Source organism: Numenius arquata, chromosome 14 (assembly GCF_964106895.1).
Source record: "Numenius arquata chromosome 14, bNumArq3.hap1.1, whole genome shotgun sequence".
Lineage (NCBI taxonomy): Eukaryota > Metazoa > Chordata > Aves > Charadriiformes > Scolopacidae > Numenius > Numenius arquata.
Genome location: NC_133589.1, coordinates 17,426,625 through 17,452,421, shown reverse-complemented (window position 1 = coordinate 17,452,421; position 25,797 = coordinate 17,426,625). Strand labels below are relative to the sequence as shown.

Below are 25,797 nucleotides of genomic sequence, written 5' to 3'. Positions count from 1 at the left end.
CAGGTGGTGGGAAGGCTCTTTCAAGCTCCCGTGGGAAGTTGAAGGTGCAAAGTACCTCTCGGGATCAGGCTTTCAAGGGGAACCACGCGACATCCACCGCTCAGAGTCCATCCGTAACTGCTGTGCTTCGTTTTAGTAACGCAAGTTCTGTCTTTGGCTCTTTTGCTACAACCTAGGTATTTTCTGTAAACAGATTTTAAATCTGAGCTGCGTTATTTTATTTTATTTTTTTAAAATACAAACAATGCACTGATCTTGGGAAATTCTCTATCAGCTCAAATTGAAAACAGTCCATCTTGGATCTTACCAAAACCGGGGAAAACTAAAGCAGGTATTCGCTGGTATCCTGGGCGTCAGCATCCTTCCCCAAAGCTCAGGAAGGAAGGCTGCAAGCTTTTGCTTGAAATACCAGTAAAATCTAGGTGGATCAGGGCTACTACTGCACGATTCAGATGTGGCTGTGGGGGCCTGAGAAGAGGCAGAACTGGAGGGGTGGGGGGGGGGGTGGGCAAGAGCAGAAAACAAAAAATCAAAGCCCATAAAGCTCAGTTGGAACCGCAGCCTGCCCTTAGCTACACACAGATCAAAAGGAGAAGGATTTAGGTCTTGAGCATTAAAAAATTGAAAAGAAAAAGACACACACACACCCCCCCCCAAATTGCAGACGGTCCCCATTCCTGCAGCTGTGACAAGCACATGATCCTAGTGCAGAAATCCTCGAGGAGAGCAACGGTATTCTCTGGAATTCTTTTTGCCTAGCCGTGACCTCGGTTAATCTAGATCTTTCCCTCTGCCCACCAAAGAGATGCCAACTGTCGACCCTAGGAAAGAATGGCTTTAGGGGAGGGTCTGGAACCCGCTTGCACAAACTCGGATAAGAACTGGTGCTCTTGCTGGGTTGGGGACTGCGTTCACAGTCACCAAGACACCATCGAAGTCCAGACAGTGCAGCTTTTTTTTCTTTTCTTTTTTTTTTTTTTTTTGATGTGCAACCATAAAAAGCTCTATTAAATAAACCAGAATACATTTTAAATACAGAATGATTAAAAAAGGGTTGAGGAGCACACAAAATAGGGTTGAAATGTGTGTCACTAGGTCCATTCTTGCTCCACCGTAAAAGGCACTGGAATTATGTCTTCCTATACACGTGACATGCCGAGAAGCGTCCCGTTCAATCCAATGCGTTCGATGGTAATGAGGATAAAACTGAGCGGGAAGAAAAAAAAAAATCCAAAACCCAAAAAGAAGTCGAATTCTCAAAGTCAATGACTGCATCTAAAAATGTCTCTTTAGAGAGTCTTCCTTCTCCTCCAGAGGGGAACATCAGGTGGTTCGTTAGATTCGCCACACAGGAAATGTTAAGTCCTCCAATTAACTGTAGCACAGTTTTATAGTACAATGGAAAAGTCAGTCAAACGTCTTCAAGAAAGCACTGGCAGTGCTAGAATTATCCAAGTAAATCCAAAGCAGGAGAAAGAAGCACCTTTCATACCCTCCACTGGGGGCCCGAGGAGGTGACTGGACTTGGAGGTTCTTGGCAGATGCAGACGCAGGTGGTAGGAATCCACTGGGAGAAAGCCACGGCACCCGCGTCTCCCTGGGAGTTCTAGCTCCTGCCAGTGCCGGGGAACGCGGGAAGGGCAGCAGCGATAAAACAGTGCTACAAAAACACTCCTCTCATTAGGGCATGGCTCAAGGTGGCCCTTTGCGTGGGGGCTTCGCTCCGAAAGCCGCTGAGCAAACGCACCAATGAGTTCCTCATCGCAATTCAGTCTCTCCAGTTGTCGTGAGGGCAAAAAAAAAAAAAAAAAAAAAAACCACAATAAAAAAAAAAAAAAAAGACACAGCCAGTATCCAAAGTTTATGACCTGTTCCTCTTGGGTTTATCCTATGTGTGCTCTAGCTCCCCTCCTCGCAGACGTCACAACTTGCGCTGCTGTGCGTTGGACCCTTTGCCGTGAAGCTGAGAAGCATCTGAAAGAGAATAAAACCAAGTGGGGAGGGGGTTCGGCATCAGCTGGGGCGGCCAGAGTCACCCTGCACAGAAAAACCTACTTTTCCCTTCCAGCACCAAGGAATCAGGGGGTTAGAGGACGTGTTTGGAGACATCTCAAAACTGGGAGCAGCCCAGTTGTGCCTCAGCACCTGAGTAAGGCTCAGGGGGAAGTACTGAGGGTCTCCTGTGGCCTCCCAGCAAACCACCACGGTGTAGATACAGGTTGCTCGTTGACTAGGTAGCCCGTGCTCTTCTCTAAAAGCCACCCTACCATGTCCCCCCCCGCCCCGGGAAACTAGAAACACATGGTACTTGCTGCCTTGCATCTACAGGTGGTTTGAAATGACACCATTATACACCTTTGCCACGGTAAGGAAGGCGCTAGGTGCCCGCTGATGGTGACAGGAACCACAGGGATCTAACCACTGATGTAAGAGAAAGGAACAAACATGGAGGGAAAAGAGAAAACGCACTGAAGAGAGAAAAAGAAACGGAAGCTTAAGGAAGCAGAAGTTTTCCAGGAGCAATTAGAACTACCATCAGGTTATGATGAAGAAATGGGCGTACTGGGATGCGCAGTTAAGCAGCAGCAGCACCGAGCAGCACGTAGCAACAGCGTCTTCTCCAGGACAAGGACAGGTCATTCCATGCAAGAGCCGAGTCCCAGCCCGTGGCGTTTCTCAAGCGAGCGGTGAGAAAGAAACGTGGGCACCGCCACCAGCCAGCGCAGCGGGGACAACACGGGGGCAAAGCACCGGGTGAGCCCTGCTCGGATGCTTTTTTTGGGGGAATGCGGGTATAAGTACTTTTACTTCAGGCATCGACGTCTCCGTGCGTTTGTAGCCACCTCCCAAGGCACCAGCGTCCAACAACGCCGCTGCAGCCCCACCTGCTCGTACAGCCAGCCCCAGGTTACGCCCCAAAACAACTCAGTACATATTAAGATTATGGTGGGCACTTAAATAACTACTGTCTTCTTCTACAAAACACCACAATTGGTGACATTCCCAGGCTCGATCTCCCATCTTTACGGGAAAGCACCAAGCGAGGAAGCGGGTCCCTGCTGAAGCTGGTGGGTTTGTCTTCACTTATTCCTTGTCACCTCTCGTCTGCTCCCAGCTTCTGGCGCTACGTCCTGCTGAAGAGCAGCACTCCATCCAAACATTCTTTTGTTATAAGCCCTACAAGCAAGAGTGAAGTAACCCGCTCTAAATCCCCTCAAATAACAGGACGGAGAACTCCTCTGTGACACAGAATCCATTTCGCGACCCATGTTGAAACCGAAATCAATCGTCTCACTCTCCATTAATTGAATTTACAAAGAGGAAGGGTCTGTCACACCAGCGGTGGCCACTGGTACCTCCTTCTTCTGCTCTGCCCCATTGGGGTGGCGTAACAACCCGCCTCAGACAAACTTCAGCAAAAGAAGCAAAGACAACAAATTCCTTGAATTTTCCCTCTTCTTTCGTCAGCAAAGCAGCACTGCACTCAAGGGCATTCTACCCCCCAGCTGCTAGGGGAGGCCACGAGAACTCCAGTGGTTTATCCACACATCTAACAGCCTCAGCACCACAACATCAGGCTGGCACATCCTCTCCTAAATCAGGCTCTTGTTGCCCAGTAAGACAATCACAACAGGAGTGGGTACTAAGAGAGTGGCACCGAACGGCACTGACGCGCTAAAGAAAGCGGAAAACAGCAATTTCCGATGGGATAAGGAGCTCCCTGAAGCAGAGAAGCCTGAGCTGCTGGCCCTGCATTTCCATTTCCAGAACGCTGCACGGATCCCCCTTCCTTCTCTGCTCCCTCCACGGCGCTACCATATTTACACACGCTCCCAGCCCACCAGGCAGGGCTGCATTTACGAGCAGAGAAGGTGTTTTTTGGAAATCTCTTCTTTTATGCATTGCTTCTGCAGGGACCAAACTGGGATAGGAACTGGCTTAACCGCAAAACCATCCCGTCGTCAACACCAAGTTAAACAGTCTCCATTTACCCTACAAACTGGTCGCAGAGGAGATGAGGGCAACCAGCTCAGGGTACAGACACAAGACGTTCTGGTCTGACGCATTTTATATGGGTCAGACACCAGTAAGGAAACTCCAGAGAGCTGGAATTCCTGGGAAGTCCTGGAAGACTGCACATAAACACGCACAGCTTTAATCCCGGCAGGATAATTCTTCCCCACGACGCCAGCAGCAAAGCCGAGCACCTCCAGGAGCTCACCATAAGCACCGAGGGCTCCTCATTCCAGAAACGGGCAACTTTGCCCTGGCTAAACTGAACGGGAGAGGACACAGAGGGCTACGTCTTGGACCTCAGAGAGGCCACAGGCTTTAGCGATGGCCGCACCAGTCGGAAAACACAGACAAGCTCTTTGCTTTCACCCCGAGAGGAATTATCTGCCGAGATACGGGATGAGGCAGGAGACGAACACGACAAGTTACCTGGCAAACTTTGCGGTAAATGAGTGGACAGGGCAGAATGTGGGAGTGGCGCTGCATGGTGGGGGCTGGAGTGCAAGCCAGCCAGAAGACCTAGAGAGAAAAACAAAGAAAAGGAGAGGGGGGGAGGAAAAAAAAGAAAAAAAAAAAAAAACAAACCAAACCAAACCAAAAACCAAATACACATTGAAGACAGAAACGAGCAGAGGAGCTGCAGCAGTGAGCCTGTAGCTCAGCTTCCAACTACGGGGACTTCTGGGCTAGCTATAGGGATGTGCCCAAGGTCCTCCAAATGCAACTGCTGGAGATATAAATGCAGGAACTACAGCACGAAGCAGCAGCAAGAGAGATGGTTTGGTCTGCGATGGGTTAACACAGCAGAGCATTGGCAGCTTTGTTATCTGACAGCACAAGCAACACACGTGTGCGTGAGCAGGAGGATACTCACTGTGGCCAAGGCCATGGTGGAAAGTTCCTGGAGCAGGTCCCGTAACTATTGCATCCTTTGATACTCCTGCTTTTGGGGAGGAGTCGGAACTGAAGGAGATGACATGAAGAGGGAAGGAATGAATAGGAGAGATAATACCTAACGGGGTGGAGCTCAGGGCCGCTGGCAGCTTTGGATTGCTGGACTTGTAGGAAGGAGCCAGGACACTTAAGGAGGAAGAACTTGTTAGCAGCACAGCTCCACTAGTTCCTTTCTGAAAAGCAACAGGAAAGGTCGGTCAGGAGTAGGAAAACCAAGGCAGAGCATCATTCAGAACTGCAAAACGCAGAGCGCTCAAGAATTCCCCCCTGCAAGAACCACCCTCCCAGCCAGGGCCCAAGGCCTGCCAACTCCTGAGGCCATCTGGAGGCTCCCAGGACTCTGGCAATCCTGCTGCTGGATGCTATGTTCTTCTAAATGTGACCGTACCGGATTTCACTCTGGAACCGTGCCTCCATCAGGCAGAGGAACAGCTTATTCCTTGCCTGTGAGTTCCAGGGAGGATGCTTCCTACTCACTTCTACCAGCGTTTCACTGCTGACAACTCAGGGGACCGAGGTCTGATGCACCCCTGCGCACAAGAACGGTATCTGAGATCTCTCCCTTGGAGAGAGACACCACCAGGGAACGCAGTCCTGAGTAGCATTCTCTAAGCAATCCTGCTTCAGCAGGGGAGTTGGACTAGATGATCTATACGGTCCCTTCCAACTCTAAAAAAATTCAGTGAAATTCAGTGAAATTCAGTTTTTCAGCTCTCTGTCTCAGTAACACAGGGGCTGAAGCAGTTCATGTCTTTCAGGCTCATTTAAATATACTCATTTAATTGCCCGGCTCTTTCCACACGCCACAAAAGAAGGCAGGGATGAGCAGCCAACAACAAATTAATACAGCAGCGTTAGGAACAATTACTTTTTTCCTATAGATGAAAATTAAGGCCCTTATACCATTAAACACAATGGGTGAATAATACAGGCGTGTATGGGTAACCCAGGAGTCCTTCAGGAGACGTTATGTCCCAACAAATAGCGTTTTGCTTCGTTGTTATTTTGAGCTGAAAATGAAAGCTGGAATTCTGGAGCGCAAGCCCGTGGCAAAGGCCAGGACTTCCAAGCCTAAGCGGCCAAGATCCAGACTGTTATTCCAGAATTTCAGGAAATTCTTTAGAAGTCACCACTTTAGGGCAGGTGTGAACAAGTCAGGGGATGGCCCGACGCAGTGCCACGCGTTCCCCTGCCCCTGGGGCAGGCCAGCACAGCCCTGCTTACCGGCACAGAGGTAGAAGATGCGGTGCTGCTAACAACAGCTGGCTTTAGGGAGGAGGTCAGCAGTTTGGCCACCCCTTGAGTGCCCCCGCTAGAATCTCCGTTTGAACCTCCGGGAGGTGCCACCAGAGTCAACTTCTGTGAAACGGGTGTCTTCTTCACCGAGGAGCTTGAGGAGGGGCGGCTGGACGCCTGGCCCGAGGAAGGGGTCTGCACAGCGGGCAGCAAGGTCCCAGAGGAGCAGCCCTGGTTTGCAGAAGCTCCAGATGAGGAGCTGCTGGAAGAAGCCCCGTGCTTGGAGAGGGAACCAGAAACGAAGGGTGATTTATAAGATTGTCCTGAAGAGCTAGAGCCACTTGAGTGTTTTCCTGTGTAGCTGAGAGATGATGAGGATGAGCCTGGGCTCTTGTGGGAGCTGCCAGAGTTTTGGGTGCTGCCTGGTGAGGCAGAGGAATGGAAGCTCTGAGCTTTGGTTGATGACTTGACCTGCTGGAGGAGGGAGCGCTGGGGCAGTGGGGAGGAGGAGGAGGAGGAGGAGGAGGAGGACTTGGGATTCTGCAGTTTGACGAAGGGAGCCGGGGAGGAGAAAGTTTTCTGTAGCTGGCTGCCTGAGTGAAAGACCTTCACCTGCTGAGAAGCCGGGGCTGGGGTGGAGGTCTGAGGCCCGTGGCTTGGCCGGACCAGGCCGTGGTGTTTCTGTTTAGCCTGGTGCGCATCAGGAAGGATTTTGCTGGGGGAGGCTTGGCAGGAGAGCTCTTTGTAATTAGAGTTCTCTGTCTTTTTGTCTTGAGAAGATTGGCCCAACGCCAGGGCCTGCTCAGCCAGGAAATTTAGAGGAGACTGAAGGGAACCAGAGGATGATGTAGGGGAAGGGTTGGACTTTGGAAATGTCCTCTTCTCCTCTGAGGATGCGAGAGTTGGAATCTTCTCTGGTGGAGCTTTTGGAGCTCCGGGAAGAGTAAAGTCAGGGCTCCCTCCCGCTCTGCTGTTCAGCACAGCCAGTTCCTTCGAGACGGCTTCGAGGGAGGAAGTGGGGTTATGAATTAAGTCCTCATCCAAGGAGTCATCCATGAAGGTAGCGGGAGCGCCGGTGCTGCTGGCTCCTTGGGATGTCCCAAGGGATAAGAGCTCTCTGGTTTGAGCGCTGATGCCCAGAGCTCCTCCCTGGGGCTCCGAAGACAGAGCTAAGGTGCTGCTTGAGTGCATCGAAGGAACAGAAACCGACACCTTTTTATCTGGCTTGCAGGAAGATTCCTGGAACAAAAAAAAAAAAAAGTCACAGGAGAAGGCAGAGTCAGAACAGAAGCAGCGTTTACTGCTGGAAAGGGAAGGCAAGGTTCCCGATTTGGGGATAAAAGGCAGAATAGGCATGTTCTCTGCCTGCCAAACCCCCACCTCCCTCCCAGCTGCTGCTGCCATCAATTTTAGCTGCTGTTCCAGTTGCTTTTTCAAGCCCAAAACTGACTACAGCTATTCCACAGTACAACTTCCTCATAACTAATATATAGATACGAGGCTCAAATATAGGATTTAAAAACTTGACTCTTGGTGTACATCAACCACGAGAACCAAAAAACAAAGAACTCACCTTCACTTTCACCTTAGTAGGAGCTATAACTTTCTTCTTCGCCCTGTTTTGAGGGAGACAAAAGAAACACGGCTCACTGAATGCCCGCAGAGAAGCATCCAATTAGGGAGCACACTTGGGCCCTGTTAATGACGATCCACTGAGGCTTTTGCAAAGAACCGAGGGAACAGAGGCAGGATCTCAGGTTGCTAGGATTCAAAACCGCATGACATTCGGTTGCTGCTCTAGGAAGCCCCGACTCCCGCACAGGGGAATGAATTAGGGAGCAGAGTCCTGAAACGGTTGCAGAGCGGTGGAAGCACCAAACAGACACGTCCTGCGCCAGCTGCAGGGCCAGGAGCTGCTACAGGAACCCACCACTGACCTAACTACAGCAATACCCAGAGAGAAACTGATACCGAGAGTGTTTTGCAGAAAAGTTACACATTTCTTTTCCCAGAAGAAGTCAAGGATGCAAAAGCATCTGCCCAATTCACGGCAAATAGATGATTTGGTCTGGTCAGATGCAATCTCTGGTACAAGACATCCCTGAGCTGCCGGAACGGTACGGCTGAGGGAAGGATGACTCTACAGTCTATTTCATCCTCTTTCTCACACTTCCCCTCGCTCATCCAGTGCCAAGAACAGGACCGTCTGTCAAACAGACCTCAGCTTAAGTCCCTGTCATCCTCTATTATAGACTGCCAGCAAGATCCATGAGACCCTTTGGCCTTAAAGCACCTGCCCAGCTGGATTCCGATGGCTCTCTTGGTCTGCCACCCACGAGCCATCTTCACTAGCCTGAGCTCACTGTACCCCTCCTTTAACCCAGCAACGAGAAAGAGGGAATCCAGAACCCAGTAAGGACCCACTGAAGAGGCAGCAATAACCACCTTGTTGGCATTATGCTCCATTTTACCTTCATCTACCTCCCAGTCCGCAGACTCCAGTCTGTTGAACAAGGCCAGGAGGCAACCTGGAGAAGTTCTTTGAGCTCACTGGAAGGCTGAAGCAGCTCAGGAAGGCTGTCACGGGGAGATGTCACACACAACACAACTGCTTCTCCCTAAGCCTCCCCAAACGAAGCAGCGCCAAACTATCTGCCGGGAGCCAAGCAAGCTCAGGAGCTCCTGCACGGTCCACCCAGGCCCCAGGGAACGGAGTTCACCAGTTATCACTCCAAAGGAATGCTGCGCGATACTCACAGGACTGATGTGAGGTGTCCGTGTACACGCCTGCTCTCCTTAAACAGTGTCCTACGAAGGGAAGAGAGCAATGAGAAGTGATATCCAGCAAGACCCAGTAGAGCAGCTGGGATCACTGGAGACAGAGCTGCACAGTACAGCGGGGGACTCGGTGAAATTCAAACCACAGAGAGCAAACAAATATTCACCCCTTTTCCAAGAAAATCCTGCTGAATTCCCCCACACAATTCCCTCTCTGGGGGAGCTACGCTTGTAGGCGCTGGAAAGGCCATTAAGGCAGTTGATGGACAGTAACTAAGGAAAAAGCTCTGTCAGTTTAAAAAGCTGACAGGTGACCGGAGAGGCACTACAATCCCTCGAGCTGGGCGTTACTGCTGTCACAGACCATCCAAGAGCTCTTCACCAACTTCAAGAGAGAAAGGTTACCTTCCCCTGCCTCCACACAGCAATATGGATGAGAAGCCTTCGCACGCGGCGTGTCCCTCATGCCTTTACGTCCCCAACAAACAGCTGAGGTGACTTCTTAAATCAGCACAACCGTTTCTGGAACAACTGACAAACCACAACCAATAAATAGAGCTTCAACCAAAACTCTTTATGACTGAGGCTACGTACACCAGAATCTCACACAAATGCTATTGCACTTAAACCAGTTGCCACTCAGCTGCCTGCTTAGATATCGGGGTGAGAAACTTATAAATACAGCTTCATGGTACCAGCACATGGAATATGCTCCCTGTCTGCTCTCAACTGCCTGACAAAGCCTTTTGTCATCCTTTTTCTTTTAAAAAGCAATGTTAAAATAACCTTATACTCTGTTAATCGCCTTTTAGTGCTGAGAAAACAGAATCATGGGAGGGTCTCTCTGAACTCATACTCAACGTTGCTGCTCTGTCCACCTTCAAGTTCCTCTTAAAGATGACCTTCGGTGATCACAATGTCAGTGAATCAAGCTGACTTGCCCATGGAATTGTTGCCAGTTCTCCTAGTGTCGCCAATCCCTCCCCTTCTGTGTGGCTGTCAGTCTACCCTCCGTCTTGAAACCACAAAGCCAGAATCACAGAATATCTCAAGTCGGAAGGGACCCATAAGGATCATCAAGTCCAACTCCATCAAGTCCCAGCAGGAGAAACCATTGTCCTTCAGCCATTGGAAAGGAACCAGGACAACCGCTTTTATTCAGTCATTCCGTAGTTAACTTCACTGGAAGCCCCTCCCACACTGAATCTTGGGTGAAAATCTTTATGCCTAAGAACAGTTTCAGCTACAAGCTAGGGGGAGAAGATCTTAATTTCCTTTTATCCAAAGAAAAGAGTTTTTAAAACTTGGCAAACCAAGACCCTCAAGCTGGTAATATCTTCATTAACTAAGGAGGAATCTGCGTCCACCTCTTAATGGCATCATTCAGCTTCCGTACACGAAAACACCACACTACATCCACACTCGTTACTGTACCTCACGGGCACGTGCAACTGCCATGGGCTTTTCCAAAGGGACCTGTAACATGCCACTCACCCTTACTGCTCTTAAAAACTAGCACCTACTTCTTCCTTTATCCCCTAGGAAACCCAAAAAGCAAATTCAGCAGAGAGAAGACACCAGCGCCGCCCAGCTCTTTAAACGCAAAGAGAAAGAGATCCCAGCAGTGAGACTGTACAGTTGTGTCCTTTCTTTACAGCTATTGAACAAAACAAAGCAGGGTGATGACAGGCCCAGCAGAATGACCCTCTGCAGTTTGTACGGCTCCCTGCAACAGCCAGCTCAATGGCGTGGATGACAGAGGACGTGAAAGAGCAGGGAACAGCAGTGAAGACACCACATAGGGTAAAGAAAACCACATCAAATTCCTACCTGCTCTGCTCTCTGACATGTCTAGTGCAAGCCCAAAGCCCCTAAAACTTTCTGCTTTGCTTTCTTTGGGGAATACTCTAGGGAAGACCTCCCAAAGTGTCTGAAAAATATATCCTTCGTGAGACAGATTAAAGTGATCCTTTGTAATACAGATTCAAGAAACCAGTCAGTTCCCCCCCAACCCCAGTTCTACCCTGTAACTTGTCACTGCCAGCGGCATCCATCAGCGGTCAACACGGGGGCCAAGACTACTTTACAGACTGAGCAACAGCACTGACTGCGCCCTTAGTAAGTTTGAGGGTGCGAGGAACACGGAGGGAGAGGGGAGAATAGGTTGGAGGGCAGGGCTGCCATTCACAGGGACCCAGACAGGCTGGAGAAAGGAGCCAACACAAACCTTGTGAAGTTCAGCAAAGAGAAACTGCAAAGTCCTGCAGCTGGGATGGAATAACCTCACGCAGCAACACAGGCTGGGGGCCAAGGGGCCTCGCAGAAAAGGACCCAGGGGTCCTGGTGAACAAGTTGAACATGAGCAACTGCAGCAAGGGGGTACTGCTGAGAGCTATGTATATCCTGGTAGGTATCAGCAAGAGCACAGCCAGCAGTTCCAGGGCTTATTCCCCTCTGTTTAGCACTTGTGAGGTCACATGTGGACACAGCATCTAGCTTCGGGGTCCCCATAATACAAGAGAGATGTGGACAAACTGGAGACGGTCCAGAGCCACCAAGATGGCCAAGGAACAGGGACACAAATACAAGGAAAGGCGAAGGGAACTGGGTTTGCCCAACCTGGAAAATGAGAAGACCAAGGAGGGATCTAATGGGAGCCTTCCACCAACTAAAGAATTGGGGCGGGGCTGGGAGCCACAAAGAAGATGGAGCCAGACATTTCTCAAAGGTGCACAGTAAAAAGCAAACAGAGGGAATATTCAGTTGAGTGCAGCAAGGGGAATTCTGACTGGATATAAGGAGAAAAAGATTTCATGGAGAGTAATTAAGCACCAGAACAGAGGCCCGGAGATGCCGTGGTAATCTCCATCCCTGGAGATGTCCAAACCTCCACAGGACAAGGCCCTGAGCACTCTGATCTAACTTGGAAGCTGGCCATTCTTGGAGCAGGGACAGGACTACGACCTTCCAAAGTCCCTGAGGACAAGGAATCCCTGGAGTACAACTTGATGCTTGCTCACCTGGCCTGCATCCAGCCTTTTGGCCAAAGGGGCTTCACCTCGCCATCTAGGAAGGTCTTCACATAATCCTCTAGAGACTGAGCCTTATTCTTGTCAAGGTCATAACCATCCAACTTAATCTTCACCAAGTGGCAAAGCAGCTCCCTGAAGAACAGGAAGATTTCAAATACAGTTACGTGGATTAACTTTCCCAGTTGGAGGTCACTCTGTTTAGCCGGGGCTGGATAAATACACCGAGACACGCCTGGCTCCGCGTAACGCCTCGCTGATAAACCGACCCTGCGCTGCCTCGGCAAGAAAGAGGAAGGGAAAGGGACGTTCCTCACTCTGTGTGTGCACGCACATCGATGCGCCTCGGGTGATAAACTGTGTTATCCCTTCCCCTTTTAACCTCCTGAAACGGCAGAGGTAGTAAACCAGTGCCAGAATTACCGGCCTCGTTAACGACCGCAGAACTGAACCCCTCTGCAGCCCTTCGTGCCGAGAGGCAACGAGAAAGCAGGAAGTGAAGCTTTGTCCTAAATGAGTCAGCCATCTACGGAACAGCACCTCAGTTTGATACAGAATCAGATGAAGACGACAGCGTGAGCGATTCTCATTTTATCCTTTGTCCCTCTCCCCTTCACCCAGCGCGCTCTGCTCTGTCACAACCCTGGGTGCCAGGGCCGGTGACCCCCACTGCCTTTAACTGTTTTCACAACCAGAATCTGGTCTCGTTAGGAGTCTGGTCTGTAGGATTTCAGCAATTCAACCGAGTTCCTTCTTTTCCCAAAAATCTGTCCCTCTCTTTTTCCCTCTGCACAGAGGCTTCTTACCCCTTCTCTTACAGTTGGCCCGTGCCCGAAATCAGCTCAGTTTTGCAATGTATATAAAGGTGAGATTTAAAAAAATGCAATAGTGGCTTCCACAAACAGCACATTGTGCCACAAACCTCCAAGCTGACTGTTCCTACAGACGATCAGCGCTGCTCTGAAAACAGGATACAAATACTGAAACGCTTCACTTCCAACTGCATAGAATAAGGCAGGTCACAGGTTCACTTAGTATCTAAATTATGCAAACCTGATTTCATCATTCCATTGAAATTTCTTCCGCGGTCCCGCGACACGCTTCCCTCCCTTTTCTTCATCCTCATCATCATCAGAACAAACTCGATCTCGCTGCTCTTTGTCCTTTTCCTCCTCCAGAATCCTAAAATGGAGAGAGAGATGATGTGGAAGTTACTGTCCTGGAGATTTAAGGACAGGATTAAGTATCTCTTGAACAATGCTGTTCAGAGGTCTCCAGAGTGAGTGGTAACACACGCATGGGAAGGAGGAATCTCTCATTTTGGGTGCAAGCTGAGCAAAGTGCTCAAGATTAAGAAATCTCCCAATATTGTGGACTAGAGACCACGGGACTAATCCAGCCTGGCTGTTCTCAGGCTTTCACGTTCCCAAAGGCATGTCCAAACACAGAAGTGAAAAACTTCAGCCAAGTTCTGGGCTCATCAAATGCTGCTGTAGTTGGCATCGCCACAGAGAGCACAAAGAACACACACAGCCTAATCAGGCCAATTAATGCCCGCCAGCAATTTTTGGCTACAGAACAAAACTAGGTGGTAAACCCCATGAGAGCAGCCCAGAGGTGACAGGGAGCCTGCTGAGAACAGCTCCAGATGCCCAACAAGCAAAGGAGAAGCTTACTTGGCAAACTTGGCCTGAGTGTGGGCTTGGCATTCCTCCTGGTACTTGGCCATCTGCTCTGGCATGGCCCTTCCAATGGCTTCCTTCAGCTTCTGCAGCGGTTCCTTCAAGCGGCCACCCTGGAGCACAGCACACAACACACTCAGCTTCCACGGGGCCTCTGCCAGCCCAGACACCCACGTCTGGCAGGTCCAGACCTGGCCAGTTCCAAACCCAAACCACCAGACGTGTTGCCTGAACCACTCCTGCTCAGTGGAGGCCACCACCACATCAGGGACGACAGCTCAGCTCTGGAGCTCAGGGGGAACACGCAGACGAGACAGGGCCGTGCTGCCAAGGTCACTCACCTGCTCGTAGAGATAAAGCTTGCGGGCTCGCTTCACCAGAGTGTCCTTACTGCAGGGGAAGAAAGCAGCCAGGTGGGCGTACACCCCTGAGCGGATCTGGCTGTTCAGCTCCCGCGTCTGCAGCTCGATGCTGAGGAAAAAAACAAACACAGTGTTGACCAGGAGGGACCTGCCAGGGGTTCTCCAAGGGACATAAATGCAGCTCTGATGCCACCTGAGGAGCTGGAAGCAGGCAGAGGGGGACAAAGTACCAAACTGCATGAGGATTCTTTAGATTTTAGAATCAGACTCAAGCCTCTTATCCCAAACTACGCCTTTTAATCTAATTTCAGAGTATCTGGAAAAGGAATAAAAGGATGTCAGCGGTCTCGTTGATTCTGTGGTTCTTCCTGGCAGCTGAAGTGCAGCAGCATCAGGCAATGAAATGAGAGGTACGCACTGCTCACGTCACATACTATGGCAGTATCTAACGCAGGATAATATAGAACCATATTTTATCCCTTGGGCTTGAACTTACTTTTCAGTGAGTAGTTTAGAGAGTTGCCAAACCCATCTAGGGAGTTATATATAACTTAAGAGACCAGGTTTTTAAGCCACCTCTCAGTGTCAATGAGAAGTGTAAAAACCCCCTACTTGATTTTATGGCAAAGTCAAACATATTTAAATCACTTCTCACTGTGGTTAAAGTTATGAGTTTGACAACAGATTAGGACTGTTTGTGCAGTCGGCACTGGAATGCTGAAAGGTGACAATCACCACTTGAACCGAGAGGAAAACACACTCCCAAACTGGCCCTCAGTGATTCCCTTCAAGTGCCTCGATAAACCTTCATGAAATTAAAGCCTCTGTGTCAGTATTATTACACCGCGATGATCACAAAGCTGTGTGCGTTCATCAGCCTCCTCCAGGCGCCTGAAGAAGAATGAAGCCATTATCAACAGCTGCGGGAAGCAACACTGGCATTCATTAATTAGGGGTCTTGAAAACACAGAGTAGTAATGGAATTATAGAATCATAGAATGGTTAGAGGTGGAAGGGACCTTAAAGATCATGGAGTTCCAACCCCCCTGCCATGGGCAGGGACACCTCCACTAGAGCAGGTTGCTCAAAGCCCCATCCAGCCTGGCCTTAAACACTTCCAGGGATGGGGCATCCACAACTTCCCTGGGCAACCTGGGCCAGTGCTTCACCACCCTCACAGCAAAGAATTTCTTCCTAATATCTAATCTAAATCTCCCCTCTGCCAATTTAAAACCGTTACCCCTTGTCCTGTTGCTACATTTCTTGACAAAGACTCCCTCCCCATCTCTCCTGTAGGCTCCCTTCAGATATTGGAAGGCTGCCATGAGGTCTCCCCGGAGCCTTCTCTTCTCCAGGCTGAACAACCCCAGCTCTCTCAGCCTGTCTTCCCAGGGGAGGTGCTCCATCCCTCTGATCATCTTCGTGGCCCTCCGCTGGACCCGTTCCAACAGGTCCATGTCCTTCCTGTGTTGAGGACTCCAAAGCTGGACACAGTATTCCAGGTGGGGTCTCACGAGCGCAGAGTAGAGGGGTAGAATCACCTCCCGCGACCTGCTGGCCACACTTCTCTTGATGCAGCCCAGGATGAGGGTGGCTTTCTGGGCTGCCAGTGCACATTGCCGGCTCATGTTGAGCTTCTCGTCCACCAACACCCCCAAGTCCTTCTCCTCAGGGCTGCTCTCTAGACATTCTCCGCCCAACTTGTATTTGTGCCTGGGATTGCCACATCCCAGGTGCAGGACTTCCTCCAGTTTGCAAAGAAAACCAGTAGAAGACAACAGCTTTATCCCAGCTATAGAATATTCCATGTAGCATATAACTTAAATAGCAAAGAACAGGCCTGACATCTCCCACAGGGAGAGATTTACTCTTCTTGTATCAAGCTACAATCACAGGTCAAGTGGCCAAATTTAAGTACACAGGTATCAGGCATCATCTTGAGAAGAGGGGGCCTGGATACATCCCTTCCAATCTTCTCCTGCCTCCATTATACACCATATTGCAACTGAAGGCCATTTCTAGGAGACCTCGTTATCCTGGGCATGTTCTGCACGGATGACCTGTATGAGGACCCCCCCGCTCCGATTCCTGCTAAACATGCTCCCGAATTTATCAAAAATGCTCTGCCTAATATTCTCCTTTCCCAGCCTTCTCTCCTGGTGGCACTTACTCCAGTATGATGTTGTTGATATCCTGAGTAAAGAACCTCTGTTTGCCTTCTCCCTCTGCAGCTCTGGCGGCCTGGGAATTAGCAAAGAACACAAGTCATCATCAGTTCATGGATACAGACAGGCCTCTAGGGGTTTTTTAAACCACTTCAGAAATACTATTAAACAAGGCACATTTTTATTCCACCAAACTCTGCACCAACTGCCTAAAAACGGGCTAAAAGCTGCCACAATCGACAGAGAGAAGAGAGATTGCGTCCTCTCCTCTTACACCTCCTCAGTTCAACTCCAACCCTGCCTTCTGAACTGGTGAGACCACGTCCTGCCCACAGACCTGCCCAGTCTGGATTCACCAGTCCAGATGCACCGGAGTTACCACTCTGGAGTGAAGATTCCTCCAGTTAATGGGGCAAAGGAGATGCCTTGGTGGCGTCTGGCTTCTTTGGCATTCTTCCCATGGGGAGAAGGGACACTTTTAACTTCACATTAGAGCTCTTAGATTGAGTAGTATGAGCATAAAGCTTGTCCCTGGAACCAGAAAGATCATCCTGGTCACGTTTAACAAGGGTCAGGGATACTTATCACCCGGGTTTTTTAGACCAATCTGGACACAAAGCCAAGAAACCAAGAGAACGAGTAGCAGCCACAGGGGAGGTGTTATTTCCAGTCAACACCATGGAAACTAAAACAAAAAAATCACCTCCTGTTCAGGAAGCTTCCTGAGCTATGACTGCAGCACACACAGCGCTGCCCAAAAAAATCACACCCATGAAAAATATGTCCAGCGGGAAAATAATTCCAAGAGATGAATGAGATAGTAGAAAATTGCCAAGAGCTTTCAGTCTCTTCTGAGTGGGGACGTAAACAAAACTGGGTCTTACCACAAGGCACCCCATCAACTTAGTGATTCCTGGCATGGGAAAGGAGCCCAGGAGGGAAGGGCATGATTTGGAAATACCCTGATTTAACACTTCAAGGTTGAGGCCATTAATTTATGCCCAAAAGGCGTACATTCCTCTCTGTCAGCAGCAGGTCATAGACAGCTGGTGATATCAAAAAAGGCAGCTCAATGCTAAAGAGAATCCTCAACAGGCAAATTCTTTTAGGAAGGAGAGGGTTAAAGTCAGAGCAGTTCAAGAAGAGGAAATGCCTGGAGGCTCCATTTAACTCAGGAGATGCTCCCACCTGCTGGGATGGAAGAGACTTGGCTCCCAGACAGAGGTAAAGCACCTCTTCATTCCCACCTACAACGAGTTCATGTCCCAAAACCCCAACTGACCCAGAGGCTTCAATCTGTTAATTCTTCTATTTCTCCTCCTTGGTTTCTTTTCTTAACACACGGAGTCCAGCAGCAGGAAAATCCAAGCAGGAAAATCTCTGGATAGTCTGCTATTACACTACACTACATTACAGCAATATAAGGATTAACTCGATATCATGAACCTCAGAATGAGTTCAGAAACAGCTGTTTCAGGGTTTTCTGTTAACAGCCTCAATAGAAAATAGAAACATGCATGAAGAGCCCATTCCTTTTATCAGCTGCGGCAATACTTGCTTCAATTCCTCCTGCTCTTCCATCTGCTCACCATCACTATACACACTTAAAATTTCTCAGCAGAAGACAGTTATCTTTAACAGAAGCTTATCTTTAGTAACAGGAGTTATTAAGAGATGCTGAAGTAACAGGTGCTCTAAGTTGATGTGTCCCAGCAGGGAGAACACACCCCACCGCAGAGGCCTAAGAGCACTGCTCACGACTTAAAAATCAATGTTTAAAAACACCACCAGCGGCAGGAACAAAACACCTCAGCTTTTGTGGACAGACTGATGGGAACAGCCCTCGCCCCAGAGGAGCCCCACAGCAAGGCAGGCCAGGAGAGGGATCCCCACCAGCACCCAACGCTTTCCCAACCCTTCTCCACAACAGCCCTTCCCAACACTTCCCAACATTTGGCAGAAGATGGGCAGGTCCTACAGGACTCCAGCTGCAGGAGCAGCTACTGCTGAAAAGACCTGGGATCACACTCCTATAAATTAACATAGTCCACTTCCTACACGGTACCCAACAGTGGGATGTTAAAGACGGGCCAAGAACCCAAATTGCAGCTCCGATGTGGGAGATGCCAAACCGTACCCATGCTTCAGTGAAGGCACCTGCCTGCGTATGATGGGGAAACCTTTCTAACAAGTCCTCAGGGCCATCTACAGGGCTTTTTGTGCCTTCTCACGCTGTAGACCAGGTAATGCTTTCCAGCTGGCACCACAAAACTCCCCCACCGGAGTCTACTCTCTCTAGAGGGAAGCCACACAAACCCAGCAGAGCTGTTGCCCCTCCAGGAACCACACCATCCCACTGCCCTCCAAGGACCTGCCGCACCTGAGCCAGTTCTTTGATGCGTTTCTCCAACGGGGCTGGCAGGCCCTCGGGGAGAGACGGCGGCTGCTTGAAATCCTGCTCCAAGCCCATCCCCATCGGATCGCTCCCATCCTCCACCTCAGGAAAGGGACTCCCTTCCGGGGATTCGCTGAGGAGCCGCTCAAGGTCCAGGTCCGTTAATGAGTCCATGGCCGTCGCGGCCTGAAGCAGGTCATTGTCACTGGCGTGGCCAAAGAGCGAGAGCAAAGGGTCAGCCATCGCCTCCGCCTCCCGTGGGGCTGCGGCTTCTGCTGGTGAAGGAGTCGCCACTTTCTGCTCTTCATCTTTTTTCTTCTGAGCATCCTTCTCCTTCTGAAACTTCTTCAGCATCTCCTTGACACTGAGAGCTCCAGAGTATTTCTTCTTCTTCTTCTCCTTACTTGCATTTAATGCCGTAAAGCTGTAAAAGAACGGAGGAGGAAAAGAAACTGAAATGAATATAAGACAAAGGGGAAGAGAAGACGATACCTTCACTCCAGTTCACTTCAGCCACACGCACCAACACCCTGGGAAATCTTAGCCCCTTAACCACTTAAGGTCCCTCTGCTTGTTCAGCTCAAGGAAGAGGCGGCTGTCCTTCCTCACTGCAGAATGATGACAGAGCTTCAACTGTCTCCACCAAGCTACGCTCTTATTTAGGCGTGGGCGTTATTCCAGCAGGGAAGACTGGGAAACGCACAAAGTGCAGAGACACCGAAGCATGAGAGAGTTCGCGTGACAGCACCTTGACACTTTTTGCCTTTTATAACCAGGAGAGCAAATGGCCTCTCCCTCCCTCACTACAGGGGAATCATACACCAACGGTACCGTGTCAGGCATCTGGTTTCGTGTTGCCCGAAAGCAGATCCATGCAGGAAAAAGGAAATCCAGAAGAACACATACAGGAAGAAGGAAAATAGGAGGAGGAAAATGTAACAAAAGACACAAAAGCAATAGATATAGACATTGAAGCAGAGAGGCCAGGCAGACCAAAGCAAGGGCAGAGTAACAGAAAAAGACGACCAGAACACGAAGACTAAACAGTCAGGTTTACAGCCCAAAAGGAGAGAGGCTATAAAAAAACCTGAGCACTCACCCAAGAAATACTTTGGGCATGACTACAAACAATTGCCACCCATGGCCTTCTAACCTCTTCTTGACACTCATACAGCTCCGAGTTTCACGCCCTTCCTGCCCACCCTTCCTCCCCCAGCTTTGTCCCAAGGGTCGTTATCCTTCTCTTCAGCCTCTCCAATATCTTCCCTCTGTCAGTGCCTCAACAAGAGCTCCAAGAAACCCCAACGTTTCAGCTCGCTCTGCCCCTCTCTCCTCGGACACTCCTGCTGCGGAGCTGGGCTCCTTTCCTCGGCGCCAGCCGCCTTTTTGCACCACGCACTCAAGCTCCTTACCCAGCTTTTGGGAACTTGGATTTTTTGGATTTCTTTTCCTTGTCGTAAGAATCATCTTTCTTCTTCTTCTTCAGTTTTTCACCTCCATCTTTCAACTTCCGCTTCTAGAGAGGGTTTAAACCAAGTCAGAATCAAAGCGTCTCCTGCTGATGGAATTGGCCCTGCAGCCCCAGAGCCACTTTGGGCCCTCTCCCAAGGACTGGAGAGCAGCTCCTTCCCCACTGCACACATTAACCCAAACCCAGACCTCCGTCACCACGGTTCGGCACATCCCATCTGCAGCATTTCACAGCGCAACCGGCTTTTACCCCAGAGACCATCCATCAGTAAAGGTGAAGGGATGCCAAGGGCTCCTGATCTTTCCCCTTTCAGCTCCCTTGTTCCAGTGTTATGGAAAGGGACTGTCTCCATCAGACATTCCCATCAAAGAGGAGCACTGGATTCTCTAACGCCATAATGATAGTGACTTTCCAGGGTGACCAGGGGCTGCTGCCACCTCTCCTCTAGGTACCAGGCAGTCCCCAGCAGTCTCATCCACGCCAGACGTGCTTCATTTTACTATCAAATATGGGGACAGAATGGGATCACGAGTGCTCTTCCCTTTTCTGTCCACATCAGTTCTCAAATCTCTCCCTACTTTGATGCCAACACACTTCCCTGCAGCAAACCCTCTGAGCTCTAACAGAGGAAATAATTGAGAGAGCTGCCTTGCTCACCTTGGGACACTTCTTCTTCTTCTCTTTAACATAGTCATCCTCAGATTCAGACGCTTGCCGGAATTGCAGTGTTCCTGAGTTGATGTAAAACCCTCCATACTTTGTAGTAAGAGAAGCCGGAACAAGCTCATCGTACTGGAATGACAGAGAACACTCTATTGGCACCGTGAGCTTTCGCACTATATTCTGCAGCTGAGCTGCCCAGTGAATGCCGTAGGACCTGTGCTCCCCCAAGAACAGACAGGGCTGTGGATTCGCCTGCAAACCAGCCTCCTCCTGCCAGGCGGTTCATAGAACGGTTTGGGTTGGAATGGACCATCCAGTGCCACCCCCTGCCCTGGGCAGGGACACCTCCCACCGGACCAGGTTGCTCCAAGCCCCCTCCAACCTGGCCTTGAAGCCCTCCAGGGATGGGGCAGCCACAGCTTCTCTGGGCAACCTGGGCCAGGCTCTCACCACCCTCACACCAAAGAAGTTCTTCCCCACATCTCATCTCTATCTCCCCTCTTTCAGTGTCAAACCCTTCCCCCTCCTCCTAGGGCTCCCCTCCCTGATCCAGAGTCCCTCCCCAGCTTTCCTGGAGCCCCTTGAGGGACTGGAAGGGGCTCTAAGGTCTCCCCGGAGCCTTCTCTTCTCCAGGCTGAACCCCCCAACTCTCTCAGCCTGTCCTCCCAGCAGAGGGGCTCCAGCCCTTGGAGCATCTCCATGGCCCTAAGCTCCAGGAGCTCTTGTTCCCGGCCCTGGAACACTCCTGGCTCGCACCCACTTTTGCTGCTCCCCAGGTGCCAGCGCAGCCCCCCAGGCACTGCCTTCAGCCCCCCTCACTCCTGCCCCAGCACTCACCGCTTCAGAATTATCGATGAAGGAGTCAGACTCGTCGTATCCATACCCCATGTCAATCAAGTCCTGAATACGGTCCTTCCTACGTCTCTTGCCGCCCTGAGCAGTAAAAGATTGAGAGTGTGTTCATCACCGCACAGAGTTCATCACTGAGACACTCAACAGATTACATCGTGCCACAGCCACGAGGCCTAGAAATTAATTTTTGCTTAAGAAAATTAAATTTTATAAGTGTCATGGTTTAACCCCAGCCAGCAACTAGGACCAGGCAGCCGCTCGCTCACTCCTCGTCCCCCCAGTAGGACGGGGAGAAGAGGGAGAAAAGGAAGGGAAAGGAAAAAAACCTCATGGGTCGAGATAAAGACAGCTTAATAGAACAATAACGGAAAAGGAAACTAACAATAGTAATAATAATGGTAATAGTATATACAAAATAAAGTGATACAACACAAATGGCTCTCACCACCCTGTGACTGGTTGCCCATCCCATCCCATCCCAAGCAGTGGTCACAGATCCCTGTCCCCGCCAAACCAACCCCCATTTATACACTGAGTGTGTCATCTATGGTATAGAATATTCCTTGGACCAGCTTCTCCCGTCTGTGTTCCCTCTCAGCCTCTACGGGAAGCTGAAAAAATCCTTAACTAATGTAAACATCACTTAGCAACAACTGAACCAACACGTGATATCAGCATTTTTCTCACACTAAACCCAAACCACGGCAGCTACTAGAAAGAAAATTAACTCTATCCCAGCTGAAACCAGGGCAATAAATTACAGGACATTATTTGCCACTACAAATGAGAACATAATTCGCTTTAATCAGACTCATCTGATTTAAAAACATATTTAAACTATTTTCATGAACTACAGCAAACTTTCTACAACTTCCGTAGAAAACAGCACCTTCCAGCCAAGATAAAGCACTGCAGGAGAACAGGGAAATTAGAGTCAAAGACCATTAAATGCTACTGGTTTTGAGCTGAAAAGCATTATCCATTCTAAGGGATAAATAACATAAAGAAAAACATACGTATTTTTCTTCAAACTTCCTAGCAAGTGCCTCCACTTTATGCCTTTCTTTTTCGTCATCATTAAAGGGATCAGCGGGGTCTTTCTTCTGTCGAAATAAAAGAGACAAAAGCATCGGAATCAACGTGTCACGCTGCCACCAAACCCCCACGAATTAAACCCATCAGGATGAGAACATCCAGCCAGAAGTTCAGAGAAATCAACCTTAAGTACAACATACAGCACAGCACTCTTTAATAGCTTCATCAGTGACACAGAGAGGGGGATCGAGGGCACCCTCAGCAAGTTTGTGGACGACACCACACTGAGCAGTGCAGATGACATGCCTAAGGGACGGGATGCCATCAAGAGGGAGCTGGACAGGCTGGAGAAGTGGGACCATGTGAACCTCACGAGGTTCAATCAGGCCAAGCGCAGGGTCCTGCAACATGTGCTGTCAGCCCAGAAACACCCCCACACCCTGGGCTGCATCCCCAGCAGCGTGGCCAGCAGGGCGAGGGGGGGGATTCTGCCCCTCTGCTCCACTCTGGGGAGACACCCCCCAGTGCTGCCTCCAGCTCTGGAGTCCTCAGCACAGGAAGGGCATGGAGCTGTTGGAGCGGGGCCAGAGGAGGCCACGGAGATGCTGGGAGGGCTGGAGCCCCTCTGCTGGGAGGACAGGCTGAGAGAGTTGGGGGGGTTCAGCCTGGAGAAGAGAAGGCTCCGGGGAGACCTTCGAGCCCCTTCCAGTCCCTCAAGGGGCTCCAGGAAAGCTGGGGAGGGACTCTGGATCAGGGAGGGGAGCCCTAGGAGGAGGGGGAAGGGTTTGACACTGAAAGAGGGGAGATTGAGATGAGATGTGGGGAAGAACTTCTTTGCTGTGAGGGTGGTGAGAGCCTGGCCCAGGTTGCCCAGAGAAGCTGTGGCTGCCCCATCCCTGGAGGGGTTCAAGGCCAGGTTGGAGGGGGCTTGGAGCAACCTGGTGTGGTGGGAGGTGTCCCTGCCCAGGGCAGGGGATGGCACCGGATGGGCTTTAAGGTCCCTTCCAACCCAAACTACTCTGTAATTCTGAGATTGTATCCAGGCTTCGGGTGCTCTCTCAGCTAGTTCTGTACCTGTCACTGCTTCTCACAACTCTCAAAAAAATCAAAATAAAAAGGCAGCATGAACCACCAACTGACTGGTAAACTCAAGAAAAATGAGGAGAATCCAATCAACTCTCTTTCCATAGAAAAACACCCATAAGACAAAGTTTAGATGCTACACAAGTTTGAGTGTCACTGTACCCTGAGAAATGACTTTCAACGGGAGGACACAATTGTCCAGCAATGCCTGGAAACACCACGTCCAGCTCACAGGCAGCGATGCCAAGCGCTAAGGTGGAAACAGTCCCTTGCAGTACAGCAGGGTCTCCAAAAAGATGCAGTCACCTATCATAGAAGCATCCCTCCTTTTGCAGCTCTTTGGAAAAGAGCTGCTCACAGCTGCTAGCAAGCCAGGGACCAGAAATCCCTTTAGATTGAGTAATTCAGAACGAAACAAGGATTACGTCCCACACTCTCTCTCACGCCCTCCAGACGTGAAATTCCGGACAAGGCCTGACCACCTCCCTTCCATCTCTCGGCACCTCACCGCAAACAAACAGACAACTCTCAAAACAGCCTCAAGACAGCAATACTGAAACAGCCTTTGAAATCTTCAGATACAACACAGGTTCCCCACAGGCCACGAGAACACACTCACCTTGTCTCCTGAAGAACCACCTTTTACTTTCCCTCGACAGCTCTTTAGAAGATCTGGGTAGAAAAATTCCGGACAACGTTTGTGATCTGGCTCGAAGAGAGTGAGCGTGATTCGAACGGCTGTGGCAGCTGGTTCAGGGTCCTGGGGCTGCTCTCCATCGTCTTTCCGAGTCCTCTTCAAGAAGCTGCTGCTCAGTGGGCCGTGGAGAGTGGTGAACGACACCCTGTGGGGCTCGGTCATGGCGATGGCCAAGTCTTACCAGTCCTCATGGCACAGTTCCCATTGCATCAGAAAAGGTCTGCCCCAGACGTACAGATACGGATTTCACCAGTTAAGGAGAACCGAAGACATTGGCAGCGGAAGGAGTCATTTGACTCTGAAGTTTTCTCGGGAAACGATAAATACTTGTGATGCTATCGCTTGCTGCGAGCGATCGCTAAAGAGAAAGAAAGAAAGAAGTCAATCCTCAAACTAGAATTCCCTCCAACCTTGGCACACACCCCTTGCTTTCACTTCCGCCCACCCCCAGGGCTCCATCTTCACCACACACCGTTCCTAACCCCTGAAGGAAACACGGCCGTTGAGGAACCCAACCAGCCCCACCAGACCTGCTGTCTGCAGCCCCCCCGCCGCAGGAGGCCCAGACACCCCTGTCCCCGGGGGAACCACCCTGTCCCCGGCACCCGCGGGGGGGGGGGGGGGGGGGAGCTGACGGGGCCGAGGGGAGGCCGGGGGCTGGCTGTGCCGCCGGAGGGACCGGCGGGCTGAGGGGGGAAGCGGGGCCCTGGTGCTGAGAAGAGACGGAGCCGGTGGGGCTCAGGGGGAGCGGGCCGCGGGGCTGAAAGAACCGGGGCCGGCCGCGCTGAGGGGAGACCGGGCCGCGGGGCTGAGGGGGAAACGGGGCCCTGGTGCCGCGGGAGGCCGCCGGACGGACCGGGGCGGCGGCGGCGGGGCCGGCGGGGGTCGGGCCGGCCCCCCCACACTCACCGCCACGACGGCGGGACGCGGCCACCGCCGCCGACTGACTCCCGGGCCGACTCCGAGCCCCGCTCCCGCGTCACGTGCCGGGGGCGCTGCCCTCGCGCTGAAGCCGCGCGCCCCGCGCCCAATCGGCGGCCGCCACCGCGGTCACGCCTCGGAGGAACGGCGTCCTGACGGCCGGCCCCACCCACGTGACGAGGGCGGACCTATCCTCGCTGCCGGTACCGCCCCCTCCCGGCAGGCCCCGCGCGGCGGCGGGAGGAGGGAGCAAGATGGCGGCGGCCGGGCCGCCCCTCGGGAGAACGGCGGAGGCTCCGCCGGTGTTAAGGCGGCCGCCACCCGGCGGAGCCCGGCCCGGCGGCCCTGGGGCTCCACGCCTGGCGCCGCCGTCCCTCGGGGCGCGGCGGGGAGGAGGCGGGAGGAATGTGGGCGCCGCGGGCCGGCCCCGGGGGTTTGAGGGGCGGCAGCCCCGGGGCGC

The 25,797-nt window shown here is 51.2% G+C and overlaps 1 protein-coding gene across 1 annotated transcript; it reads right to left on the bottom strand.

Moving 5' to 3' along the window:
- Nucleotides 1-1,921: 1,921 nt before the first annotated feature.
- UBN1 (ubinuclein 1) lies at nt 1,922-25,403 on the bottom strand. Its single transcript, XM_074158300.1, has 18 exons — nt 25,326-25,403; nt 24,339-24,774; nt 22,618-22,704; nt 21,587-21,682; nt 20,744-20,878; nt 20,028-20,131; nt 18,601-19,039; nt 16,226-16,296; nt 14,035-14,164; nt 13,688-13,806; nt 13,065-13,193; nt 12,003-12,146; nt 8,962-9,012; nt 7,778-7,820; nt 6,193-7,443; nt 4,889-5,141; nt 4,444-4,533; nt 1,922-1,974 (listed from the first exon to the last, which is right to left on the bottom strand). The coding sequence occupies exons 2-18, from the start codon at nt 24,576-24,578 to the stop codon at nt 1,922-1,924; spliced, it is 3,435 nt and encodes a 1,144-aa protein (XP_074014401.1). The 5' UTR covers nt 24,579-24,774; nt 25,326-25,403.
- Between the last annotated feature and the right edge of the window lie 394 nt (nt 25,404-25,797).